Below are 21732 nucleotides of genomic sequence, written 5' to 3'. Positions count from 1 at the left end.
AAACAAATAAAGTGTCCTCTTTGTCTTACAATCCTCATGCTTAGTCTGAAGATTGAGGAGGACTTTTGGGGTACGTGCCACCTAGGTGGCAGGTTGAAACACACTGTCAGTTTTGGAAGAGTTTCAGTCTTTTGACCATTCAAAAACTATTATAAAAAGGCCAAACTGATTGTTCCCATCAGTCCTCAGTGAAAACTCTTGCATAGGATCAATTTGATGCTTACTTATCAAGCTGAATAGTAATTCAAGAATAAAATTGTTACTGCTGAATCATCTCAAGTTCTCCCCATAGTTTACCTCCTGCAAGATGACTGGCAAAGATGTGTTATTCACTCCAATATCTATGTTCAGGGGACTTTAAAATGCTTGTGGCAGCACAGCTTTGCCAGTGGCGGTTTTGACAAGAGCTGAGTGAATAACTGATTTCTTACTTCTAGGTCAAACTGAAACATTTCAGCGAATCAAAATAGGTCAAGCAAAACATTTTGTTTTGGGGTATTTTTAATAAAAGCAAAGGAAATGAAGGGCTAGATTCACAATACTAGAGGAGATGGGGGTCGGTAGTGGTCACCCCTCAGCACAGTGGTCAGGGCATGCACCTGGGCTAGAGCTGGCCCAGAATTGTTCAGATCAGATGGTTTTAACACTGGTCAGATTTTTTTTGTAAAGTTATTATTATTATTCACAAGTATGTACATTAGTCACTAGCATCATTTTCTGCTACACTGAAAGGAATAACATCTACTAGAAACATAAAGGTTGTTTCAGGGACTACACTCACCTCTGAGTTCCCCTGACAATTTTGGGAGCTTTTATAACCAAAGTTTCCTGTACGATTAGATATTCTTTTCTCTCCCCTGTTGCTGGGTGAAAGCCCTACACAAACAAAAAGGGGGAACTTACTAACCATGCTTCTACTGCTGCAAACTGCTCCATGCAGGCGCTGGGGTCCATAGGGCTCCACTGGCTGCCTGCATGGAGCCGTTTGCAGGAGAAGGGGGCTAAGCTGGCAGGGCAGCACTGCCCACTGGATAGGGCACTGAACTCAAAGACAGGTCACCTGGGTTCTGTCTCATCTCAGCATTGACTTGCTGTGTGACAAGTCACTTCATCTCTCTGGGCCTGTTTTCCTTCCCCATCCTTTGTCTATTTAGAAAGTAAGCAATCTGGGGCAAGAACTGTCTCACTCTGTGTCTGTACCATGCCTAGCACAAAGGGGCTCTGATCTCAGTTGAGACCTCTGGGCACTACCATAATACAAATAATAAATGAGTAACAACATGGGGGGAAAGTGAAACTGACTGTACATAAAGTCAACAAAATAAAAGCAAAAGCTTCCTCCCCTCTAATCTCTTTCACTTACAGAAAGCTTAGATATTTCTTGTAAAGATATCACAAAGTATTTAGGCAGAATGATTCACCTGCGTTACATATTTGTGCAAATCAGGTACGTGAATGTGATTTTATGCAACGGTCACAGGAGGGCAGCATCGCATCAACAAATTGTTTGGTTTTGATAAAGCGTTCTAGATGGTCAGTGTTTATGATGATACTTCACAAGACGCAGTAGAAAAATGAACTGGCCAGACTGGCACAAACACCACTTCAGGTTTTCTAAAAATCTGTATTTACACAATTTTGTAAGGGAAGCTGATTGAGTATTTTACAATTGCACATAAATACATTTATTTGGCATGAATGTAAAAAAAAATATGGCACAAGGAACTCATTATTTAGTGCTGCTCACCATTGTAAATGACAGCAAGGCAGCTGAATAATCACTGAAGGTTTTCACTCAGTACATCTTTGCTTACACAGAAAAATTACATAAGGTCCCAGATCTGCAAAATGTAGCACATGGACAGGCTGCAGGGAGTCCATAAGGAGTCCCACAGATTTCAGTGGGGCTCTGCACAGCTGCAGCAGTTTGCCCACATGCTACATGCAGCAGGACTGAGGCCTAAGCATGTGTCTTTCCTACCATCACTGTAGAGGCCAGGTATACCAGGACATATCATTCAATATTTACCTTTTAAAAAAAAACCCAACTTAGGGCATGATCCTGTAAGATGCTGACCATCCTGAACTCAATGAGAGCAGAGATTTCTCAGCTCTGCACAAGATCAAGTCCTTATTGATTATGCAATGTTAGGAAGGATGCATCACGCAGTGTACTTTTTCTCCCCAAGCTTTTTAGTTTTGTGGTAGTGGGTATAATCATTGTACAGTTCCTTAAAGACTTCTCTGACGCCCATCTGTAGCGATGCATTTAAGAATTTTATGTCACGTTCAATGCAAAGATCTAGGATGTGATACATTCCTTCTGTTAGATGTTTCTTTACAGCAGGATGTACGGTCACCTAGGAGAAGAAAAAAATCCCACAAAACTTTTTACTTTCCATAGTTAGTATACCATCAAGTGACTGGAAATAAAATACTGGCAAGATATAATCCAAGATATCAGCCCATCTAGAATGGTCTGTTAAACACAGTGTGAAATGTTAGATAAAAAATTATTTCCCCAATTTTGTAAGCCTGATTTAAAACACAGCAATAACATATAAACCTGTATATTAAGATTTGTACTGGTGTTGATATTTCAGAGAATTTGAAATCATCCCAACAAAAAAACCTACAGTAAAATGTTCTAAGATACCTATCCTGGACTAGATTTTTCAACAGCTTTTTGTACATCTCTTTCATATTCAGGAGACTGAACAATAGCCAACATTGCATGCTGCACACTGAAATCTCAGTTAGGGAGAAGTCCTTCTGTTAGCCTATTCAAAAATGATTAGTATGTTTTGCCTTTCCTAGTTTATCTAGCAATTTTTATCCAAGAATTTCAATTTGCTTTATAAGCATTAATTAAGGAAGCCTTAAAAAACCCCCTGTGAGGTGCGTGTTTACTTGACCCTTTTAACAATGCAGAACCCTAGGCACAGAGAAATTAAAAGACTTTCCTAAGGTCATACAGCAAGCTAACAGCAGAGGTGGGAATACAACCTAAAACTCCTGACTCAATCCCTTGCCGATCACTAGACACAGTCTTCCCACAACTGCCATAATCTCCACAACAAAACGCATCAGGATTGACTCTGGTGTGTTTTGGTGCTCTAGGCAAACTGGAACACATCCTATGCTCATAACCCACTCACTAACCATTTTGCTGCCTTGGGGTCAGGCGGCCTCTGAAGTTGATAATGTTCTTGCCACAGAAATGTCTTATCTCTGCTGAATATCAAAGTTAACTTGGCGCTTCCAGACCTGTGCTTCTGCACTCCAAGCACAATGAAAATTTAATGAAAGGCTTTCATTAAAATTCAGAATTTTCCTTTCTTCATGAGAGAAGCAATAAACTATGGAAGTGACTTCTTATCACTGTGTCAGGTCCAGGCTATCTTTCTGCTCTGAGTACACAGAGCAGTGAAGGGGCGGGGACCGCCTTCTAAGAATGATGAGCCAGCTGATCACTGGCCAGAAGGAACAGTGCGAAAACCCACAATTATTGAGTAGTTGGGTCAAGTTCATACCTGATGTAAACAGATGCATCTGTACTGGAGTTACACTGGCTTACACCACATCTGAATTTGGCCCCAACCCCTTTACTTTATAATGCAGTCTACAAACTGTCTACAAACCTTATAAGATTTAAACAGCTGCCACTGTTGGCTCTCAGTTAATTCTACCTATAAATGTTTTATGGTCTATATAGTTAGCAAGACCGATATGCATTACCAAGCTCTTGATGGGGGACGCTAAGTGTCTGAAGAGTTATTTCACCACTGCTGAATTATGCTACAGCTCAGAGAACACGTGAAGGCATACGAAAGATGCTGCAGATGTGCCCAGTGCCAAAGATGGACTTTTCTAGGTTTATTTCAGAATAATTAATAAGGGTATACACATTTGTTGTGATAAATATTGATAAAAAACTGAATTTTTCCATTGGGGAAACTGCCCTTTATTTGTGATACAGAGAGTAAAATTGTGTGTGCAGGCTTTGTAAACATCTACATTGAAAGGGAGTTTCTCTTCTGCTCTTTCAGAACAACATGAGAGGGGTCACAAGTGCTTTATAGAACGTACAGGCCCAGGTCCTTCCCCCTTTGAGACCTACCTTTCCTTTTTTTTTTTTTTTTAAAACTCCTTGTCACCAATTCAGTTTATGTCCCACCATTAACACTCCTCATCCCCCTCCTCATGCTCAATAACTCCATTATTATATGAATCCCCAAACCAAAGTCCATTTGTGCAGTTATTTTTCATAATCAGTAAACGAGTTAGACCTATGGTTACACAGCACCCTTTAGCAAAAGTCTCAAGAGGCCTTACACTCTAACACAGAATCAAATAAGTGCCTTTTTAACATGAACATTTATGCATTTGAAAATTAAAACAGACAGCACTTTCTGACTAGTCAATGTTAGCAGATTTTAAAGAGGGATTAGAAATGGTTAAACAGCATGTTTAAACCAAAAAGATTAAAAAAAGCTAACACTGGACCATGTTATTTGCAGAATAAAGTTACACTCTACAGATGAAAGGCTCAGTTCTGAAACATTCGGGGCTTGTTTAAATGAAAAGTTAGTGTGTAGCAACCTGCCACGCACTAATTTCTGTGTGAACCCTGCCACCATTCATTAATGCTCTGAAATGGGAATAGATCAAAGCTCACTAGGGACTTTTACTGCACGGCAGCAGGGTCCGCAGGTGGACAGTTAGCAAGCAGCAAACTAGCTTGGAGCAGATTTACACGCCAGGCTGTCGCACACTAACTATTCATTTAGACAAGCCCTGACTGTTACTAACATGGCCATATCGAGGGTACTAAATCACTTTGCTACTACTTTATGGCATATTACAAAGCTCCTCTTTTTTTCTTCAAGCATTTGAAAATGGCTGGGGGAAAAGGTTGTGTTTTTAAATTACCTGTAAGTCTTAAAAATACAGCCCAGTAATACTCTAAGTAGTGTCAAAGGTGCCTAGATCCTATGAATAAGCACCTTTTTAGCATTTCTATAAATCTACGTAAATAATCAACACTGGACCCACTGCACTTTGGCTAAGATTTCTGATACATGATCTGTATAATCTTAAATGTAAACATATTTAGATTTAATTCAAATTCTTTTAATAAAAAAGGAATAAAATAAGATATTTTACACTTCTATAGCACCTTTCATCCAAAGATCTCTAAGCTCTTTACAAACAAGAATTAACCCCCATAACTCCTTCATGAGATAGCCAAGGATTATATGGCCAGTACTCTCCCCAGCACTAAAATGTAACTACCTTTCAGTGTGCAAGCTGTTTAAAACCGACCCCACCACACAGTTTAGGAGAGCACACAGTCACTTGAACCTTGCCTACACTAGAAATGTTTTTGCCTGATGAAAATAACAGGAAGGAACACTTCTAGCATGGTGGGGGTGCAATTTGTGGAAAAGGTAAAAGCATCAAGACGATTACGAAGAACAAGAAAGTAGAGAGCTAGCAGCTTCTGCTGAGGACGTGGGAACAGGTGGAGCAGATACCAGAGAGAGTGCTCCTGTGGATGAATTACTGAACATTGCTAGGAAAACAGGCAGGGCAGGCATGCCACAAGAAGGTACACAAACAGAAGTCTGAACAGCATGTGAGTGAGTTGCAGAAGGACCTGGCAGCAACAACTAAATTTACTCCCGTTAGTCCTACTGGGAAAAAAGACAAGACTGGAGCAGCTGAATTTGTTAACACCAATGTTATCTCACTTGGCATTCTCTATGGCACTATCTTCAGTCACTCCTGTCTTTCACCCATATCCAACTTATTGCGGGGTAGGACCCTGGCTCCAGAAGCTTGAAGAAACTGATCATACTGAACATTTAAGATTACTTCAAAGTGTGACCGAATTATGTGGATACCTAAGGATAAAATAGTCTGTTCAGGCAACTGAAGGTTCAGGCAGCACAGGTGGCATTCTCAGTAGCAGATACTCGAAGATGATCATAGTGTTAAAATGCAGCAGTACTTTGCAAGTATGACATCAACCTAGAGATAGCCTGAAGTTCTGCTAATATGAGATGCAGCCCAGTGAGGCACCCAGCAAGCTGTACAGAAGTGGATTAAGCAGAGAACAACTGTGGAGATTTTTGATCCTACAACAGTTGCTCCAGATGGCTGATGCAAAGATGAGGATTTAGATATTTGAACATCAGCCAAGGACAGCAAGATAAACAGACTTGGCTGGGCAAGTGCAGAAAGGTACCTGAATATTGATGAATCAGGTCCAATGGGGCACTGCTGTCATGTACTAGCTGAGATAATCCAAAAAAAACTAAATCAGTTTGAGGAGGATTAGAGCCATAGTTTGAGCCCCAGGTGTGTATAAAAAACGAGGAACCAAGTGATTTTATAAACACATGCTTTTTTTTCAAGGGGTATGCTATCTCGGGAACCTTTGCTCAAAATGACCACTAGCCCTATTCTGCATCTCCACAAGGTAAAGCAAATTTCAAGACATCCAAGTCAGCATGTAGATTTTAGAGAATTTAAAATAGTTATCTTTTGAATCGTAAGTGACTCTCAACCTTAACCTTATAATGATTAAGATGGATGACTATATATTACCTTCTGCAGTTCAATCACGTATTGGGCCACTATGAAGGCAGAAAACACTGTGAACTCCTCTGTTTTTGCAGCAATGTGACTATACATCCTTTCCACCAAGTGTGCACATTTCAATACAACTCCAAACTCATCTGTGCTCCCTAAAACAGAAATCAAACTGTGGTTCAGAATTAGACGTTAAAAAGATTGCTATACAAAAAAAAAAACCCAAAAAACCAAACTTCATTACATAAGATCAACAACTAGCCAGACATGGTTTCCTATTTTGGACTTGCCAAAATGCCTTTTTTTTTTTTTTTTTTAAATACAGAAGAGGTGAGAAGAGTGGTTTAAAAGCAACTGCACCCATATGGAAATGAACAATCCCTTGCAACACTTTATTGACTCTCTTTCAAGGGCAAGGTTGTAAAAATAAAGGCATAATGCTATTTCAACTCGACCATACGCTATGATGCAGCCAACTTTTGTTTCTGCTTGAATTCAAGCAGAGAGAAGGCTGGGAAAGGTACCGCCCATGTGCCAGCCCTCTGCCCAGTTAACTGGGAAAAAAATTCTCATCTTTTTGCTCTTAAGTGCCACTTACAGAATATACTTACAAAATATTATATCAAGAAGCTACTGTGGCTGTTTCCAAGTGAGTACGTGAAGGTGGGGGAGAAGAGCAGGAATAAGGTACAAGGAGCCTTGCCCCTGCCTGCATTGTGTCATTGTGCTGGGGCCAGCCAGGATCACAGTGCTGAATGGGAGCACTGTGCTAGTCTCCCAGGATGAAGTCTGGAAAGGACCTTTCAAAGAGTGTCAGAGCGCAGGTTGCTACATGGCTCGTCCTCACCTCTGCCTATGTGGCTGGTGCCTAAAAAGCCACAATCTGGCCCTGGGACTTTAGAAGTTGAAACAATGTTACACACAGCCTGCCCTGTACTGCACATTCTTCTGTGCGTTGCGCCCAGAGTTGGGTATGTTAGTGAAAACAATGACACAGCACCTCTGTCTCCTTTCTGTCGCCCCTCGTGCATAACAGAAACCACCAGTCTATTGAAAGTGTTCAGGAAAGATGGCGCTGCTTTTAGCATCACCTGCAAGAACATCAAATGAAAGAGGATCAGATAATACCTAATGCAGTGAAGAAAAAAGGTTTTAAGGATGGTTCCTTTAGTAAAGCAGCACACACATGGCATGACATTCAACACCCCAAAATCAGAGTGGATTTATGTGCTTTTGAAGGAAGATACATCAACTGTAATCTCTTTAAGGCAGGGACTATCTTTTTGTTCTGTTTGTACAGTGCTTGGCACAATGGAGTCCTGGTACACGATATGGGCTCTTAGATGCTACAGTTAATACAAATAATTATAATCTTCTCAGAGCCACCCCCAGCCTCAAAGCAGAGGTTGAAAGTTGTACTATTCTAATGCCCAGGGCATTTACTGTAGTCTGTTTAAAACCAGTACCTGCCCAAGGGACCAGAGATTTAAGGACCAACATACTTTTTCATCTGAAGGCAGTTTGGAAATATCAGCTTTCAGCTGACAAAGGCACTGGGGGAAAATTTTTAAAAGTGACTTACACAGCCAGGTGCCTAAGTCCTATTGATTTACAATGAGACTTAAGCTAAGTGCCTATATCATTTTTAAAAAATGGAATTTAGGCATTTTTGAAACCTTTACCCTAATTTAATTTTAGATGTTTTGTGATAATCTGCTTCCAAATATCTGTTATAATTTCAGAATCTCTACATTTATTCAAACTACTGGTCGCAGGTCAGGGATTGGCTTTTTAAAATTTCTCATTACTGGCCCATCCCCTCCCTTTTCCTTTACCTTAGGGTGACACTGCAGTATAGAGAACAGGACTTCATGAATTCCCAGGAAGATTCTCCCATACTCCTCCATCTTCAAATGATCTAGAGGGACAGTCAGAAGAATGCTGAATGCCAGTGTCACATGATGTGGATTGGAGAGAATCTCTTCTCCTTGCCTCAGCAGGGCTGCTACTGTTTCCAATATAGGCACAACAATGGTGGGAATCAGCAGCTGGTCCTGACAAGCCTCTTTATTTTGCATCTACATGTGAAAGAGAAGATGACAGAAAAGAAAAGGAAGAGGACAAGAAAGAGAAATTAGGCTGTCTCCACATACACTCTCCTTCAACACTAGAGAATTGTACTTTTGTAACTTGAACCAGCAGGAGTACACTGGTGCAAACTGCAACAGAATAAAGCCCCATCCATCCTAGCCAATCTGTTTTAGGCGCATACTGTGCACCATATCCACATGCAGAATTCCCTGAAAGCAGTACTTTCAGGGAATTGTTCAGGTGCATTGTTGCATCTAACCCACACTCGCCAAGAGAAGATGAATACGAAATATGGTGTACACAGGATTTATTTGCACCTGTACATTTTTTGCACTATTCCAATGGATGTTTCTGATGACTCCGTCCTTCATGAGCATCCACACACATCATGAAGGACCGAAGAAATGCCCTCACAGTCATTGTAGATGCCATGGCAGGGGATTCCCAGACACTCCAAGCCACTGCCAGACAAACTCTGGTCCCAAAGAGTCAGGCATCGTGATGGCAAGCACCAACACCACTAGATTTGGGGGCAGCACAAAGCAGGTAAGGAATCTGATTGCATTATTTTCATTCACCTATTGAGTCATTTCTATAGGCTCTTTTCTTATTTGTTGGTTTTTTGCTTTGCTATAAAGGCCGAACTAAGAGTTTCTTTCTCCTCTAGGTCAGACCGAGAGTTGCCCAGGCCCGGGGAGCGGCATCTCTGTAAGTCCCTCCACCACATAGCCTAGTCCTAGTGAATCGCTCCCAACCCCCACATAATGCAGTGCAGCTCCAGGGATGTATTCTTCTTCAAAGTGATGGTGACATAAATGAATGAGCATTTGTGCCATGTCAACGTACAGGGATATACTTGGGGGAATTTGGGCCAAACAATGTAAATAGATCCTAGCCAAACCCATGTCAAACGTATTTTTTTTTTAAATATATATTTCTGTATGTTTCAGACCCAATAGTTACAGGCTCTGTCAAACATCAGTGATAGTTAACTTATACCATGGGAGTTACTTACAACTAAAGCTGTGATTATCTGTGGGCTGGTAAACCAGAAAGCTTTCTCTTTCTCTCCAGTTAATGGGCAGCTGAGCAGCAATTTGATTACCGTAACAGCTGACAATACTTCCTGCAAAAAACGGATAAACAATCAATCACTGCAAAGAGATAAATACACTCACTTGAAATATGGCAAAACTCTTACAAGGCATAGGGGGGCAGAGCATCATCAAAACCCTTACAAATAAAATCCTCTTATTACCACATCCCAGTGGAAACTTCGCATCAGCAGCAGCTCAACAGAATTCCCTGTGCTAAGCAATAATCACCTTAACGTTCTGTACGACGTCTATTTTAAAAGCAAATCGTGACATTAAAACATTTAAAAATAAAGGCAGATCAACTCATGAAGCAGCCATTAGAGATAATGGAGGAAAGTAGTGTGAGCAAACTCACATACAGTTTGAGCCTGCCATGCAACCAGCATGTTTTACCAGCTAACATGTTACTACATATTGGCTTCTAACAACTAAGATGAAAGCATATTACATCAATCTATTTCAGCCTTGCAGTTGAAAAACATGTGGATTTCAATGCCTCCATGCTAAAGCGATTAGGGTCACATGAACATAGGAAGACTAGGTTTTTTTTTTTTTTCAATGGACATTATTTATAGATATGACACACAAATGTTTCTTCCAAATGGGCAGGTCTGGGAGCCAGATATGCCTGAGCTTGAATCTGGTTCTGACTTCCAAGTCACTTCACCTTCCAGGAGGGGTCTGTACCAGGCTTGTTTGCCAAATTTCTTCCCAATGTTAAAATTATCAATTCAGCTCCATTGGTGACAGACGTTAATCATGTCACTTAATGAACTACTGGAAGATGCTCAGATGCTACGGTAATGGGCATGGTGTAAGAACCTATATAGAACAGAATAGTGGGAGCACTAATATAATCCGTGTTTCACATTAACTGCAGGTGTTTAAAAGCTCCGTAACATCTGACCCTGTTCAGAGTAGGTTTGAACAATAAGATGGTTAAAATACCAGTGGCTGCCAGTGTCTTGTCTATGCTACAGCTTTGTTGATAACAACAGTGGGAAATTTTTAGTGATAAAACCTTGTGTCTGGTCTTGGTCTCAGTTTCTCCATCTGAAAAATGGAGATAATTGTACTAACGTACCCTCCACCACAAAGTAGTCTTGTTATGATCAGTACGTTTGGGTTTGTAAAGCACTTTGAAGATGAAAAGTGCTCAGTTAGTGCTAAGTACTACTATGATTCGCAAAGAAGCCCCCACGCTACAAGAAATTTATACTAGCATGTGCCAATTTACACATACGAACTAGAAAGAACAGACCACATTAGCTGTTACAAACTAGGCAAGTCTTTTACACATTGTTTTGAGTGAATGGATTCATGGACTGAATCAGTTTCCTGATAATCACCTACATAACTGAGACAAATCATTTTTCTGGGTGCCGAGTATGAGGACTCTACTGGATAACACAATAGGAAAGCTTTTATTTGGCCAGTTTGTAGTGTTAGAATTAACACACACGAGTCGATTTTCAGCACTGTCTACAGGGATTCACTGATGTGACTCCTCTTGATGTTATTGGGAGTTAGAGTGCTGAGTGTCTGAGGATCATACTGAAAGCCTTCCTCATCAGTAGCAAGTTTCTCTTTCTTTCACAGTGGATTCTATCAATCTCAGGTATTTCTAGGGCACTCTTCATCACAGTATCTAAGCACCCATTTTACTGCCATGTAAGTTACTATGAGTGTGCAACATAACACAAACATATTTAAAGCCAAACTCCTATGTCTTCCTCATGTTGTGTTCAGTCTTTTTCTTTTTCTTCCTGCCCATTTTATCAGATACCATCTATGTTCTACTGCAGTTCTTCAAGCCAAAAAAATGGAGAGAAAACTAAAGACAATAATTTGTTAGAAATAAGCCAAAAGTTTCCTACTTTAGGATTTTGTTTCCAAATATTGCTAACTTCAAGTCCTTGGAGCACCAGCCTCATCATGACACAGAACTCCTCAGTTGTGCAGGTCTCCACCAGCCGAGTCATCAATTCTGTCAACTGCATTTCTAGATCTTGAATTACTTGGACTGTGATGTCAGGACCTGCATATTCGAGAGACACAAACATGTCTGAACTGCGTATCCACATGGGGAATGGACATAAAAAATAACTTTCAAAATCAAGCCTTGAAAAGCACCGCTCTCTATGCATCTTTTTAATGTTTGCTGGCGCAGAACTCTGTTTTCTCCCCTCTACAGCAGCAGCAGCTTGTCATTCAGAACATATTTCCCACCCTATTGTTTATCCTGCAGTCATTATCTTGTTTAAATGCCTTCGCTCTATGAAAACACAATAATGAGGCTTGTTCACAAGCCCGGGGGAACAAGCTGATCACAAGCTGCAGGATATTAGGGTGTTGGGACGAGAGTCACAAATCACATGGATATTAAGTTGACAAAGCTTAGATCTCTGTTAAGCACTGACCAGACCGCCTACATATTAAATCAAAGATTATATTAATTATGACTAGTTTAAATTTTATTTTAGTTTGAAAGCATATTTATCTCCTCCACAAACACCCCAAATGTAGCAGTAACTCCTAGATTAGTGGCAAGATTTTCTGTAGGAGAAAATAATTTTAACGTATTTAAAGCCTTGCACGTCTACAGCACATTTTATCAGAGAAGTTCAAAACATTTTATCACCATTAATTATGCCTCTGCACTAAATAAATATAATGCCAGCTTTGTACATAGGTAGAGTGCAGCACAGAGATGCTAAGAGGGAGTCAACAGAAGATCCAGGGTCAGAATTTAATAATCCTGATTCCCAGTCTTATGTTTTAACACCTGTATCACATTGCCTCCTATGGTGAATTCTGTAACTGGAAAGAGTTGAGATATAATCTGTCTCTTTTACGCTGTGTAAGAAATCTTATACATAGACACCATATAAAAATCTATTTGCAACTCAACCAGCAAGAACTTCAGCCAAGTTCACAAAAGGCTTCTCCATGCAGAACTGTACTACAATTACCCCACTGGGGAATAACAAATGTGCTTAATCCCTAACAGGATAGAGGGTAATTTAAATTTCTTAGATCATTACAGTAGTAAACTAGACTAAATCAAACCTGGCAGGCATCAAAGACAAAAATAATATTGCCAGGTTTTTTTGTACTACGCTGCACATGTGCAATGTCAATTTACGTTGTATTTTAAACGAGGCAGCATAACAGTCTTTATATCACACTGGCCTAATCCCAATTCAGTCACTGACTCACTGTGTGCAAATGATAAAGGGCCTGGATTTTCAGAGAGGTGCTGAGCACCCACAGCTACCACAGACTTTGCTTGGAGTATTTGGTGTTCAGCATCTCTGAAAAGCAAGCCAGCAGTTTTTCTGTTCCTCAATTTCCTCACTTTTAAATGGAGATGATACTTATTTACCTCTGTAAGGCCCTGTGAGATCTTCAGATGAAAAGTGCTAAGTTATTTAACTAAGCAGATCCACCAACTCCTTCAGTGGTAGCTGCTATACCATAAAATAAAAAATAAAATACTATATAAAAATAAATAAATAAATAAAAAATAAAATAAAAAAGGGAACTTCCAAAAAGCAGCCCTCCCAAAAGCATGACCACATTCTGGTGAAATGGACCTAATCAGAACATTTTTACACCGGTGTTTCTCAGTGCCTTGGGCTATTATTTATAGAACACTGTAGTATCATTTTATAAAGGGACTCAGGGCTACATTTTCAACTCTTGATGGATGTGTGTCACAAAATATGCATGTATTTGCACATGCAAAATTAGCACAAAACGTGTATTATTAGCACATGCAAAATAAGTATTTTTGCATAAAGACAGTGCACTTAGGCATACAAGTAACTATTTCTGTGAAAGAAGGGAGATCAAAATAACTACATGACTGACGTACACAAAGACCTTCCAGATGACACCAACCATGCAGGAACTAAGGGGAGCCAGGGGCCATGCCACCCCACTTTTTAACACTGCCATTATCAGCTCCCCTGCCACAAAGTACAGCCATTGCTAGCGCTGCTTCACGTCTGCCCAAGGCATGCAGTTTGTGGTTAAAAAGTGAGGGGGCATAGTCACCTGGCCTCCTCCCGATTCCAGTGCTACTTCTAAAATGGTTCCGGCACCCTTCAATGAGACCACTCTCAAGATAGGTCAACATTGTGTCCCAGTCACAACTACAGAATCCCTCTAAAAGCTTTCCTGTCATGCATTGTGGTCTTTTATTTTGGTTTTTTTTTTAAAAAGATGTTTTTTAAAATATTTGCTGATGAGCTAGCATAAGTGGATAGCTTATGACTTTTTTAAGAACCTCTTAAATGCTTTTACCTACACTTGCATTCCAAAATTAACAGAGGACGTGGAGAAAAGAAAAAGAGCTCCATACCAGCAAGTAGTTTTTTAACAGAATGAAACACAGTGACAGCAGTCTCTTGCCCGGGATACAGATATGTTACTGAGCAGAAAACAGTTAAAAACTGCAAGGCAGAGTGAAGGAACTGGAGATGGTCTCCCGCAGACGTCAGCTCTCTTAGTATCTGAGTGTAAAACCTTTGGTACAGTTCAGTATGGGAATGCTCCTGGGATTTTCCTGGGTCTTTAGGATTCTCTTGCTCGCCTTCCATTTTCATAAAGCCACCTGTGCACATGTAGTTCAGATCTGCTTTCAGTAGGGTAGTGACAGACGGGATGAATGCTAAAGGCAATAGCTGGTCTTTGGTGCTGTTTCTAAGGCAGAGCTGGATGGCTGTTCCTGTCTGGAGGATCGTTGGCTCCAAAAAAGCAGACAGCATTTCTGTCAATTGCTGTTTCTTTTCTTGCTGCTGCTGGAGGTATAAAGTCAGAACATGGCAGAGTGTGGTTAGCGGCACTAAAAGTAGCTGATTGACTGCAGCGTTCCACGGCTTGTCTCTGTCTGCATCAGCATACGGTTTGCAGCTCGCTAGGAAAGAAGTGAACTTTTCCAAATTGAGTTTCAGGCTCTGCCTCTTTTCAACAACCATCTGAAGAAAGCATTCCAAAAAGGTTCGGGTCACCTGGAGAAATTCTGCCCAGTCAGGAGTGGTCAAAACATCAGCAAAGCACTTGCTGGCTGTGAACAAGGCAGTCATGACAACTTCAAGAGCATCACTGGCATGAAAAACTTTAAAGACAGAATTGACACTTCTGCCAGTCTGCAAGCATGTTAGGAGGCGGAAGCAAGTAATTAGAAACTTCAGTGATAGCAACTTACTGCAAGAAATGTTAGCTCTTGTATTGGCTACCAAGGACAGCAGCAAGAGAAAACAACGGATATGATCTGAAGGAAAAAGACTGTCAAGTTTCAATGCAGAAATAATCTCTAGTAAATGCAAAAAGCTTTCCATCTGGTCTTCTTCCAAGGTAATGGAGGAATTGGCCCTTGTTAACAACAATATATGTTGAGCAACTTTTTCCATTGTTTTCCAGCAAATGAAGGGTTCATCCTTTGATAGTTTGTTTTCTAACTGTGCCTCCATTATGCTAACCATTTTGCAAGATGAGAGGACTTCTTCATGCCATGGTATATTATCTGCTGACAGCTGTTGGATAGGCTGATCTGTGATGTCCTGAGTAGCAGAACACAGAACACTAGAGCACTGCTGAATAATGCGGCTTATAAAAGCACAGTGCAGCACCTTAATTTCTGAAAGAAAAGTACTATGCAGCAAAGTTTTAGAAACCTTTTCAACCGTGATGGAGGAATCTTGATCTGCAGAAACTCCCTGAGCTTTAGTCACTGATAAAGTCTTCAGGAGTACGTCAGCAACATACTCTACGTCTTTCAGAGAAAGATAAGGAATCAGGATTGTAAGATTTGAGACTACAAGGTGCCAGTGTGCAGCTGGGTAGGTGAGAGCATTTATTGCACTAACATTGCCATTCCAAGGGTCTGACGCTTCTGTGCTCATGCTTGATCTTCCAGAATGAAGGATGAAAGCTGCAGCCTGCTGAAAGGTGTGAAGATCAGCCTCAGTCTGAAAACTGGTTTGCATTAAGATCTTTTTTATTTTCTCAAGCATGAGCAGTTCTAAGCAATATTTACTAGTTGAGCAGAAATTACTTGAGAACCCCACTACCTGCTTCCAACACCGTCTATCCACTCCAGGGAAAAGGGCTGAGAAATCCCAGCTCTCTGCGGCAGAGTCAGTAACAGCACCAGCTGCTTCAGCCAGTCGAGACACATATTTGCTGCAGTTTATACTAAGCAGAGTGTCAACCTTCACCCACGTGTAGACAAGGAGGAGAGCAGAGTCACTGACCTTCTCTAGCCAAAGCCCTGGTTTATTTTCTTCTGCCCCATGGTCCTTCAATAGATCCAGCAATGGCTGGATTACTTCTCTCTGCATCTTGTCTAACAGACTCTGAATGCGAAGGACAGCAGGCAACGGGGTGACATCATCCAAACTCTTCATGTTGAACAGGAAAGCATGCAGCACTGAGCTCACAGACAACAACTTCAGTGCCATGTCAGAATCATCTTTAACATCAGGAATTATTAGAGTCTGACACTTCTCCAATATGAGGAACAAAATATCCAGAATCTGGTTGGGTGGCAACTCGAGGAGGCACTCACAAAGTCTTGCTGTCAGCCCAGCAGACAAGACTGGCATCCTTAATTCTTCAATGGCTGGACGGCAGATCACAGACAGAACCTCTTCAAAGAGTTTAGGAAACTGCCGTAGCTTTGTGTAAGTCTGAAACATGGCATTTATGAGAGTCTCCTGGGGCTTCTTTGTACGTGGCTCAGAGACCTCTGCATCAATCCAAGCTGAGGCCACCAGGTCATCCAGATCTGGCTCCACGATCAAATGATTTAATGAAATCAAGGTCTTAAGACACCTAAACCAAGCAGGGATGGAAGCATGTGAGTGATTCACCAACATGTCTGCCAGTTTGCGGTAAAACTTGAACTGAATCTCTTTGTGCCGGATCCGGTCAGCAGCAACATTATAGATATCATTGCTGAGCACCAGGTTCAGGAGTTGTTCCACAGCAAGCAGTTCTGCGCTCCATTCTGATGGCGAGAGCATCTCCTCCTCTAGATCCTCCTGCAGGTGAGAAATCCTTAGACAGCCAAAAAGCCTGGTGAACATGTGGAAACAGATTAGGTGGTTTTCTGCTTTACAGTAGGAGTCCAAAAAGAGTTTATAAAGCAGAGGCACTGAATTTGCTACTATGATCACATGGAGAGCTGGATCACAAAAGCTAGTATCACCCAGCTTGGCCAGCACTGTACTGACCGGCATCAGAATTGTTTTCAGAGCCCTTTTCTTTTTCTCTTGAGGTTCCCTTTCTGGCAGGAGCTCCTCTCTGTAAGATGACAGGAGCTCAGGCTGGAAAATCCCAGTCTGCAGCACAGCCTCTATTTGATTTCGTATTTCCCTGCTCAGGTGCTGACGTACTCGACCATCATCTGCTTGTGTCCACACTCTGGCCATAAGCAAATGCCTCAGGAGCAGACATGGTTGAAACAAGTGATTGGTCACCTGCCCGAACACACGATTTGGGTTGATCTGTTGCCTTTGAATCAGGAAGTGCTGAGCGAAGGTTAGCTGGAGGACATCAAACAACTGGGAGGTCACAGCATCTTCTGAAGTCAGCCATTGACAGGCTAGCCAGGAGAGCTTGCTTAGGAGATTCACCATCAGCTCACATTTTGATGTATAAATGATGGAGAGAAGCGGAGCGGAAAGGATGCCCCTGCAACAACTCAGCACTGTGCCAACATTTCTGTGGCTTTTTTGAATGTAGGACTCTGATATCCTTTCATTTATGATCTGAAAATTTAAAAAACAAAATCACAGAAACAAAGGTCATTGGGGAATAGACAACATAGTCTTCTATATGTTAGACAGCTCTGGCTGGACACATCAACAGCACTTAACAAAAAATCATTAGTAACAGAAGATGGGAAGGACACATCCACCAGTGGTCATTCCTGACCCCAGTCAGAGACAATTGATCATGTTCAGACTGTAATCCGTTCAGGGTTGGGGCCATGTCTTTGCATGTGTTGGCACAGCATCTGACACAGGGCCCCAGTCCTGACTGTGACTACTGTAATAGAAATAATAACAGCAATAATGATGTATATGTCCACTTCATTCTAACAGTGAAGAAATTTAGGCTATGTCTACACTACAGACCTTATGGTGGCACAGCTGTACCACTGCAGCTGCACCACTGTAAGGTCTACCATGTAGCGGCACTATACGAATGGGAGAGAACTCGTCCACTGGCATAATTAAAACAACCCCAACAAGCAGTGGTAGCTATGTCGGCGGGAGAGTCATGTATTGTATCACATACTGCACTGGAATTCATCATCTTACGAAGAGTTTGGTTTGAGTTACCTGTGCAATCGAAAAACTGAGGTTGATGGTCTTTCCATCCTTTAGGAGATTCTGTAATTTTCTGCTATGAAGAATGTTATCCAGATATGTCCAAAGTTTCACAACAATTTCATCCTCCAGTTCAAGTTTCTTGTTGTAATATGAAACCAATGCATGGCTCACCCAATCAAGTAATACCTGTGTTATTAAAAGAAATAAAAAAAAAATATAGCTCTGGGTGACCATTTTTGCCTCCATGAGAAAAGGTTACAGAATGATAGTTGCCACTTCACACACAGCCCTGCACTGAGAATTGTGTGGGCAGATGCCTATGCAGAATGAGCTCGGTGTAGATGCAGAAGTCTGTCTATACAGTTCTCCACGCAGGTTCAGGGCTTAAATTTGTAGCATAGTTTCTATTCTTAAACTAATTTTGGCCCCATTTGTGCTCTAACTTTCATAGTAAAGCTAAATTTCAAAGGTGAAAATACTGGGTTCCTTTCAGCTTCTCTTAAACCAGCAGAGAAAATTTCTCATATGAAATTTTGATATCATTGAGGACATTTTTGAGTTATGGAACTTAGGAAAAGAATTGGTGGATTTTCACTTTATAAAAATTGTTCTAAATTCCAAAATGCAAAACTAGCTTGTCCTAAGGACTGCAAATTTGTTTAAAATCTTGATCCCCGAATAGAACAATTGCACAGGCCTGATTTCACTTTTTTGGAGTTCCTATTTTTTCAGTTATTTCTCTCTCTCTCTCATGTTCGTGTGTGTGTGTGTGGAGAAAAAGAAAACCTCTGAAGGTTTGCAATCTCTAGAAATCCTTGGGCAGTGCCTGCATTGCATACAAGGTATACAGGCATAGCCCATGAATCACAGGATCTACAGACTGAACCCGATGATCTTGAAAACTCCACAGCCACCACCACAAGTTACAAGCTCCAAAGGCCCAGTCTGATTGTAAAGGATTATAAATGTCATAGTAGGTCAACACTGAACTTACAAGGTCCATAGACTACAAGCTCCATGCTGACCACTATGGAGCTTCACAGCTCTCACAAAGCCTTCCGACCTACAACTATGGTTAAGAAAGAAGAACATAGTGTAAAACCAGCGAGTCAAATAGCTCTCACTCAAGGAAACAAAAATCTCTGCTAGCAAAGATAATGGAGTTTTTAATTCTGTGAGAGGAATAAGAAGAGAATTTTAAAATTATTAAACCCACTGACATGGATCCCAAGTCTCCTGGGCAGTAAAGAGGAAGCCTTCAATTCCTGCTCCATTTTTGTGGATGTGAAATAAATAAGATGATTTTTCTTAATTTTTTAAAATAAGTTCTTAAAAATAACTTTGAAATAACACTTTAAAGGTTTTAGTTTTCTTTAAAAAGCTAAGGATATTTAGACAAACACTAAAATATAATTAAATTTTATAATGTTGCTCATTTAATAAAGCATTCTTTAAAGTTTAATTTCATGTTTTAAAGCAATTCATACAACACAATTAAAAAACACTTTTACAGATCTTTCTTGTGCTCAGTTCTCAAGTAAAACGTTAGCTGGTTTGATAGCTGGGTCAGCAGCAAAGCCCACCAAATGATGAAAGGCCTGCCCCCCTCAGGTGAGAGAAGGAGCCACAAACCCCGGAAATCAATATTTTACAGGGGACAAAGAATTTTAAAAAAATCAAAACCAAAAAAAGTCAGGAACAAGGGTGTAGGTCACAGGACCAAAACATGGTATCCAGAGAGGAACACCACACAGAGAACATACTGGACATTCACTGCTCCAAGGAAGAATCCAAGGAGTCATTTGGACATGCTGCCTGGATTCTCACACATAAATGTGCCATGAAATAGGTCTCTTGGCCACAGAGAATTCTCCCCCACCAGTCCCATTTCCCCCTTCCGGACTGGTGAATGGTCATTTTAGCCAAGTTCCAGGAGGAGGTTGGCATGGAGGTCTCAGGATTTTGTGGCGGTATCTATGAGATGGAAGATACTAGCCTGACAGCCCTGGAGACAGAGGTCTTCAAATTTATCCACAAAACAAGTAGAGCCTGGACACTACATCTCTCCCCACTTTGCCCCATGAGCATGTCCCAACCCTGACTCGGAAGGACCATTTCTAGATGTGAGAAGGTAGTTCATTCTTCAACCCATTCTATACTTAGCCTTTCTGCTGAAGCTACTGAACAAAAATTCCACATAACTGCCTCTTAGGGCTCCATTTTTGTGATGGAGATGAAAGCCTATTAGGAAACGGACTGAGACTATGTTCATGCCACATGGGCTACTATACAATTATAAGCAACAACAACTTTCAGTTACTCCCTGACTTTGCACCAGCGCCTAGAGGTCAAAGGCTATGCAATGCATTATTCATCCTCTGAATCAACTTAGTCGCCACAACAATTAATTAGTACATTTTTTTATATTTTAACAAAACAAAAACAAAATGTGTTGAAAACATACTTGTTCTTTATTTGGAAGAAAGCACTGATGGGAAATCCATGCAAAGTGAGCTAATTTGAGTTTGTCTTCCCAAGAGGTTTTTGCACTTTTGAGCTTCAGGTGAATCCCAGAGTAAATCGCAGCCATGGAGTCTACTGCTGGATCTGAAACGTCAAATATTCACAAAAATATTAGATGCACTTGAAATAAACATTAATCAAAGGGACCTAAGAATAGCAGAATATTAGTAACGGGTATTTATCTTTATTAAAGCAGACTCTTCTTGGGCTAGCCCTATACTCATTCCACTTTATAATGTGACACACCCGAGTCTCAGGTCTGGTCACTGAGGAGCCAATCCACTGAAATCAATGGAAACAGCACTGGACACCAGACAAACAAGAGCTGGGGGAAAAAACTGGGCCTTTTTAGGAGAGGTGCAGAACTTACCCAGGAATGCTGGGGTTGGGTCAGTCACAGGGAGCTTGGGCAGGTCTCTGGGTCAGACCCTACATCTGGACCCTACCCCCCTCCCTCCAAACGTGAAGGATCACGACCGGGTTTTTTTAACGGCACCCCCGGAGGGCGGCGCAGATGAAGACCAGATTCAGTTATGTCTCGTCCAGCCTCCCACGCGGAGCAAGGCCCAGCTGCTGCAATCAGCCAGATCCTCAGACGAGCCCCCTGAGACCGCGGACCCCGCCGCACCCCCGCCAACTAGCCTGAGAGGCACGACGTCAAGACACCTCGGATACAACCGGCAACCGCCACCCGCCGGGGGGGGGCGGGGGGGCTCTTCCCGGGTTGGGTCTCGCGCCGCGGCCCCGCAGCAGCGCGTTCCCCGCCCCAAGCCGGCCCAACAGCCCGGCGCGCGCACACGCCTGCTCCCCCGGGGTCAGCTCGCTCACACCTGCCGCACGCGCTACTCCTACCTCCGTCCGCACGCGGCCGCGCCGGCTCCCCGCACCCACGTGCTCGCGCTCGCGCTCTCTCTCTCTCGCTCTCTCTTGCCCCGCGCCCTTTGCCCCCAGCCAGCCCGGCCGCTGTGTGTGGAGCGAGGCCGCCAGGCAGCGCTAGCCGAGCGCCGCGGCGAGGGCTTCCCATTGGGGGGGGACGCGCGCGCGCGCATGCGCCGCAGCGGCCTTCCCCAGCCCTCCTC

At 41.9% G+C, this 21732-nt stretch overlaps 1 protein-coding gene across 3 annotated transcripts; it reads right to left on the bottom strand.

Annotated features, from left to right (window-relative positions):
* Positions 1-1604: 1604 nt before the first annotated feature.
* On the bottom strand, positions 1605-21630 carry URB2 (URB2 ribosome biogenesis homolog). 3 transcript variants are annotated; one of them, XM_067535834.1, is made up of 10 exons: positions 21506-21630; positions 20595-20737; positions 18140-18316; positions 14152-17563; positions 11663-11823; positions 9704-9814; positions 8433-8675; positions 7598-7688; positions 6613-6752; positions 1605-2360 (listed from the first exon to the last, which is right to left on the bottom strand). In XM_067535834.1, exons 2-10 carry the CDS (start codon positions 20718-20720, stop codon positions 2163-2165), a joined length of 4659 nt encoding a protein of 1552 aa, XP_067391935.1. In that variant the 5' UTR covers positions 20721-20737; positions 21506-21630; the 3' UTR covers positions 1605-2162. The 3 variants fall into 3 exon arrangements, with proteins under 3 accessions (XP_067391935.1, XP_067391936.1, XP_067391934.1); XM_067535835.1 differs by lacking the exon at positions 21506-21630 and adding an exon at positions 21320-21390; XM_067535833.1 differs by lacking the exon at positions 21506-21630 and adding an exon at positions 21024-21183.
* Positions 21631-21732: the final 102 nt, after the last annotated feature.

The sequence above is a fragment of the Emydura macquarii genome, unplaced genomic scaffold (assembly GCF_026122565.2).
Source record: "Emydura macquarii macquarii isolate MOO-44397 ecotype Brisbane River unplaced genomic scaffold, CSIRO-AGI_Emac_v2 contig_3517, whole genome shotgun sequence".
Taxonomy (NCBI): domain Eukaryota; kingdom Metazoa; phylum Chordata; order Testudines; family Chelidae; genus Emydura; species Emydura macquarii.
Note: the sequence above shows the minus strand (reverse complement) of the source record. Positions and strands in the feature narration are given on the sequence as shown.

Bases quoted from the DNA above. Each gene is read 5' to 3' on its own strand.
- URB2 (XM_067535834.1), bottom strand. From the start codon at position 20,720: ATGGCTGCGATTTACTCTGGGATTCACCTGAAGCTCAAAAGTGCAAAA. The intron at 9,815-11,662 runs GTAGGAAACTTT...CGTTTTTTGCAG, and splicing joins TTTGGAAACAAAATCCTAAA to GAAGTATTGTCAGCTGTTAC. The intron at 6,753-7,597 runs GTGCTGTGTCAT...TTTCTGTTTTAG, and splicing joins GCGACAGAAAGGAGACAGAG to GGAGCACAGATGAGTTTGGA.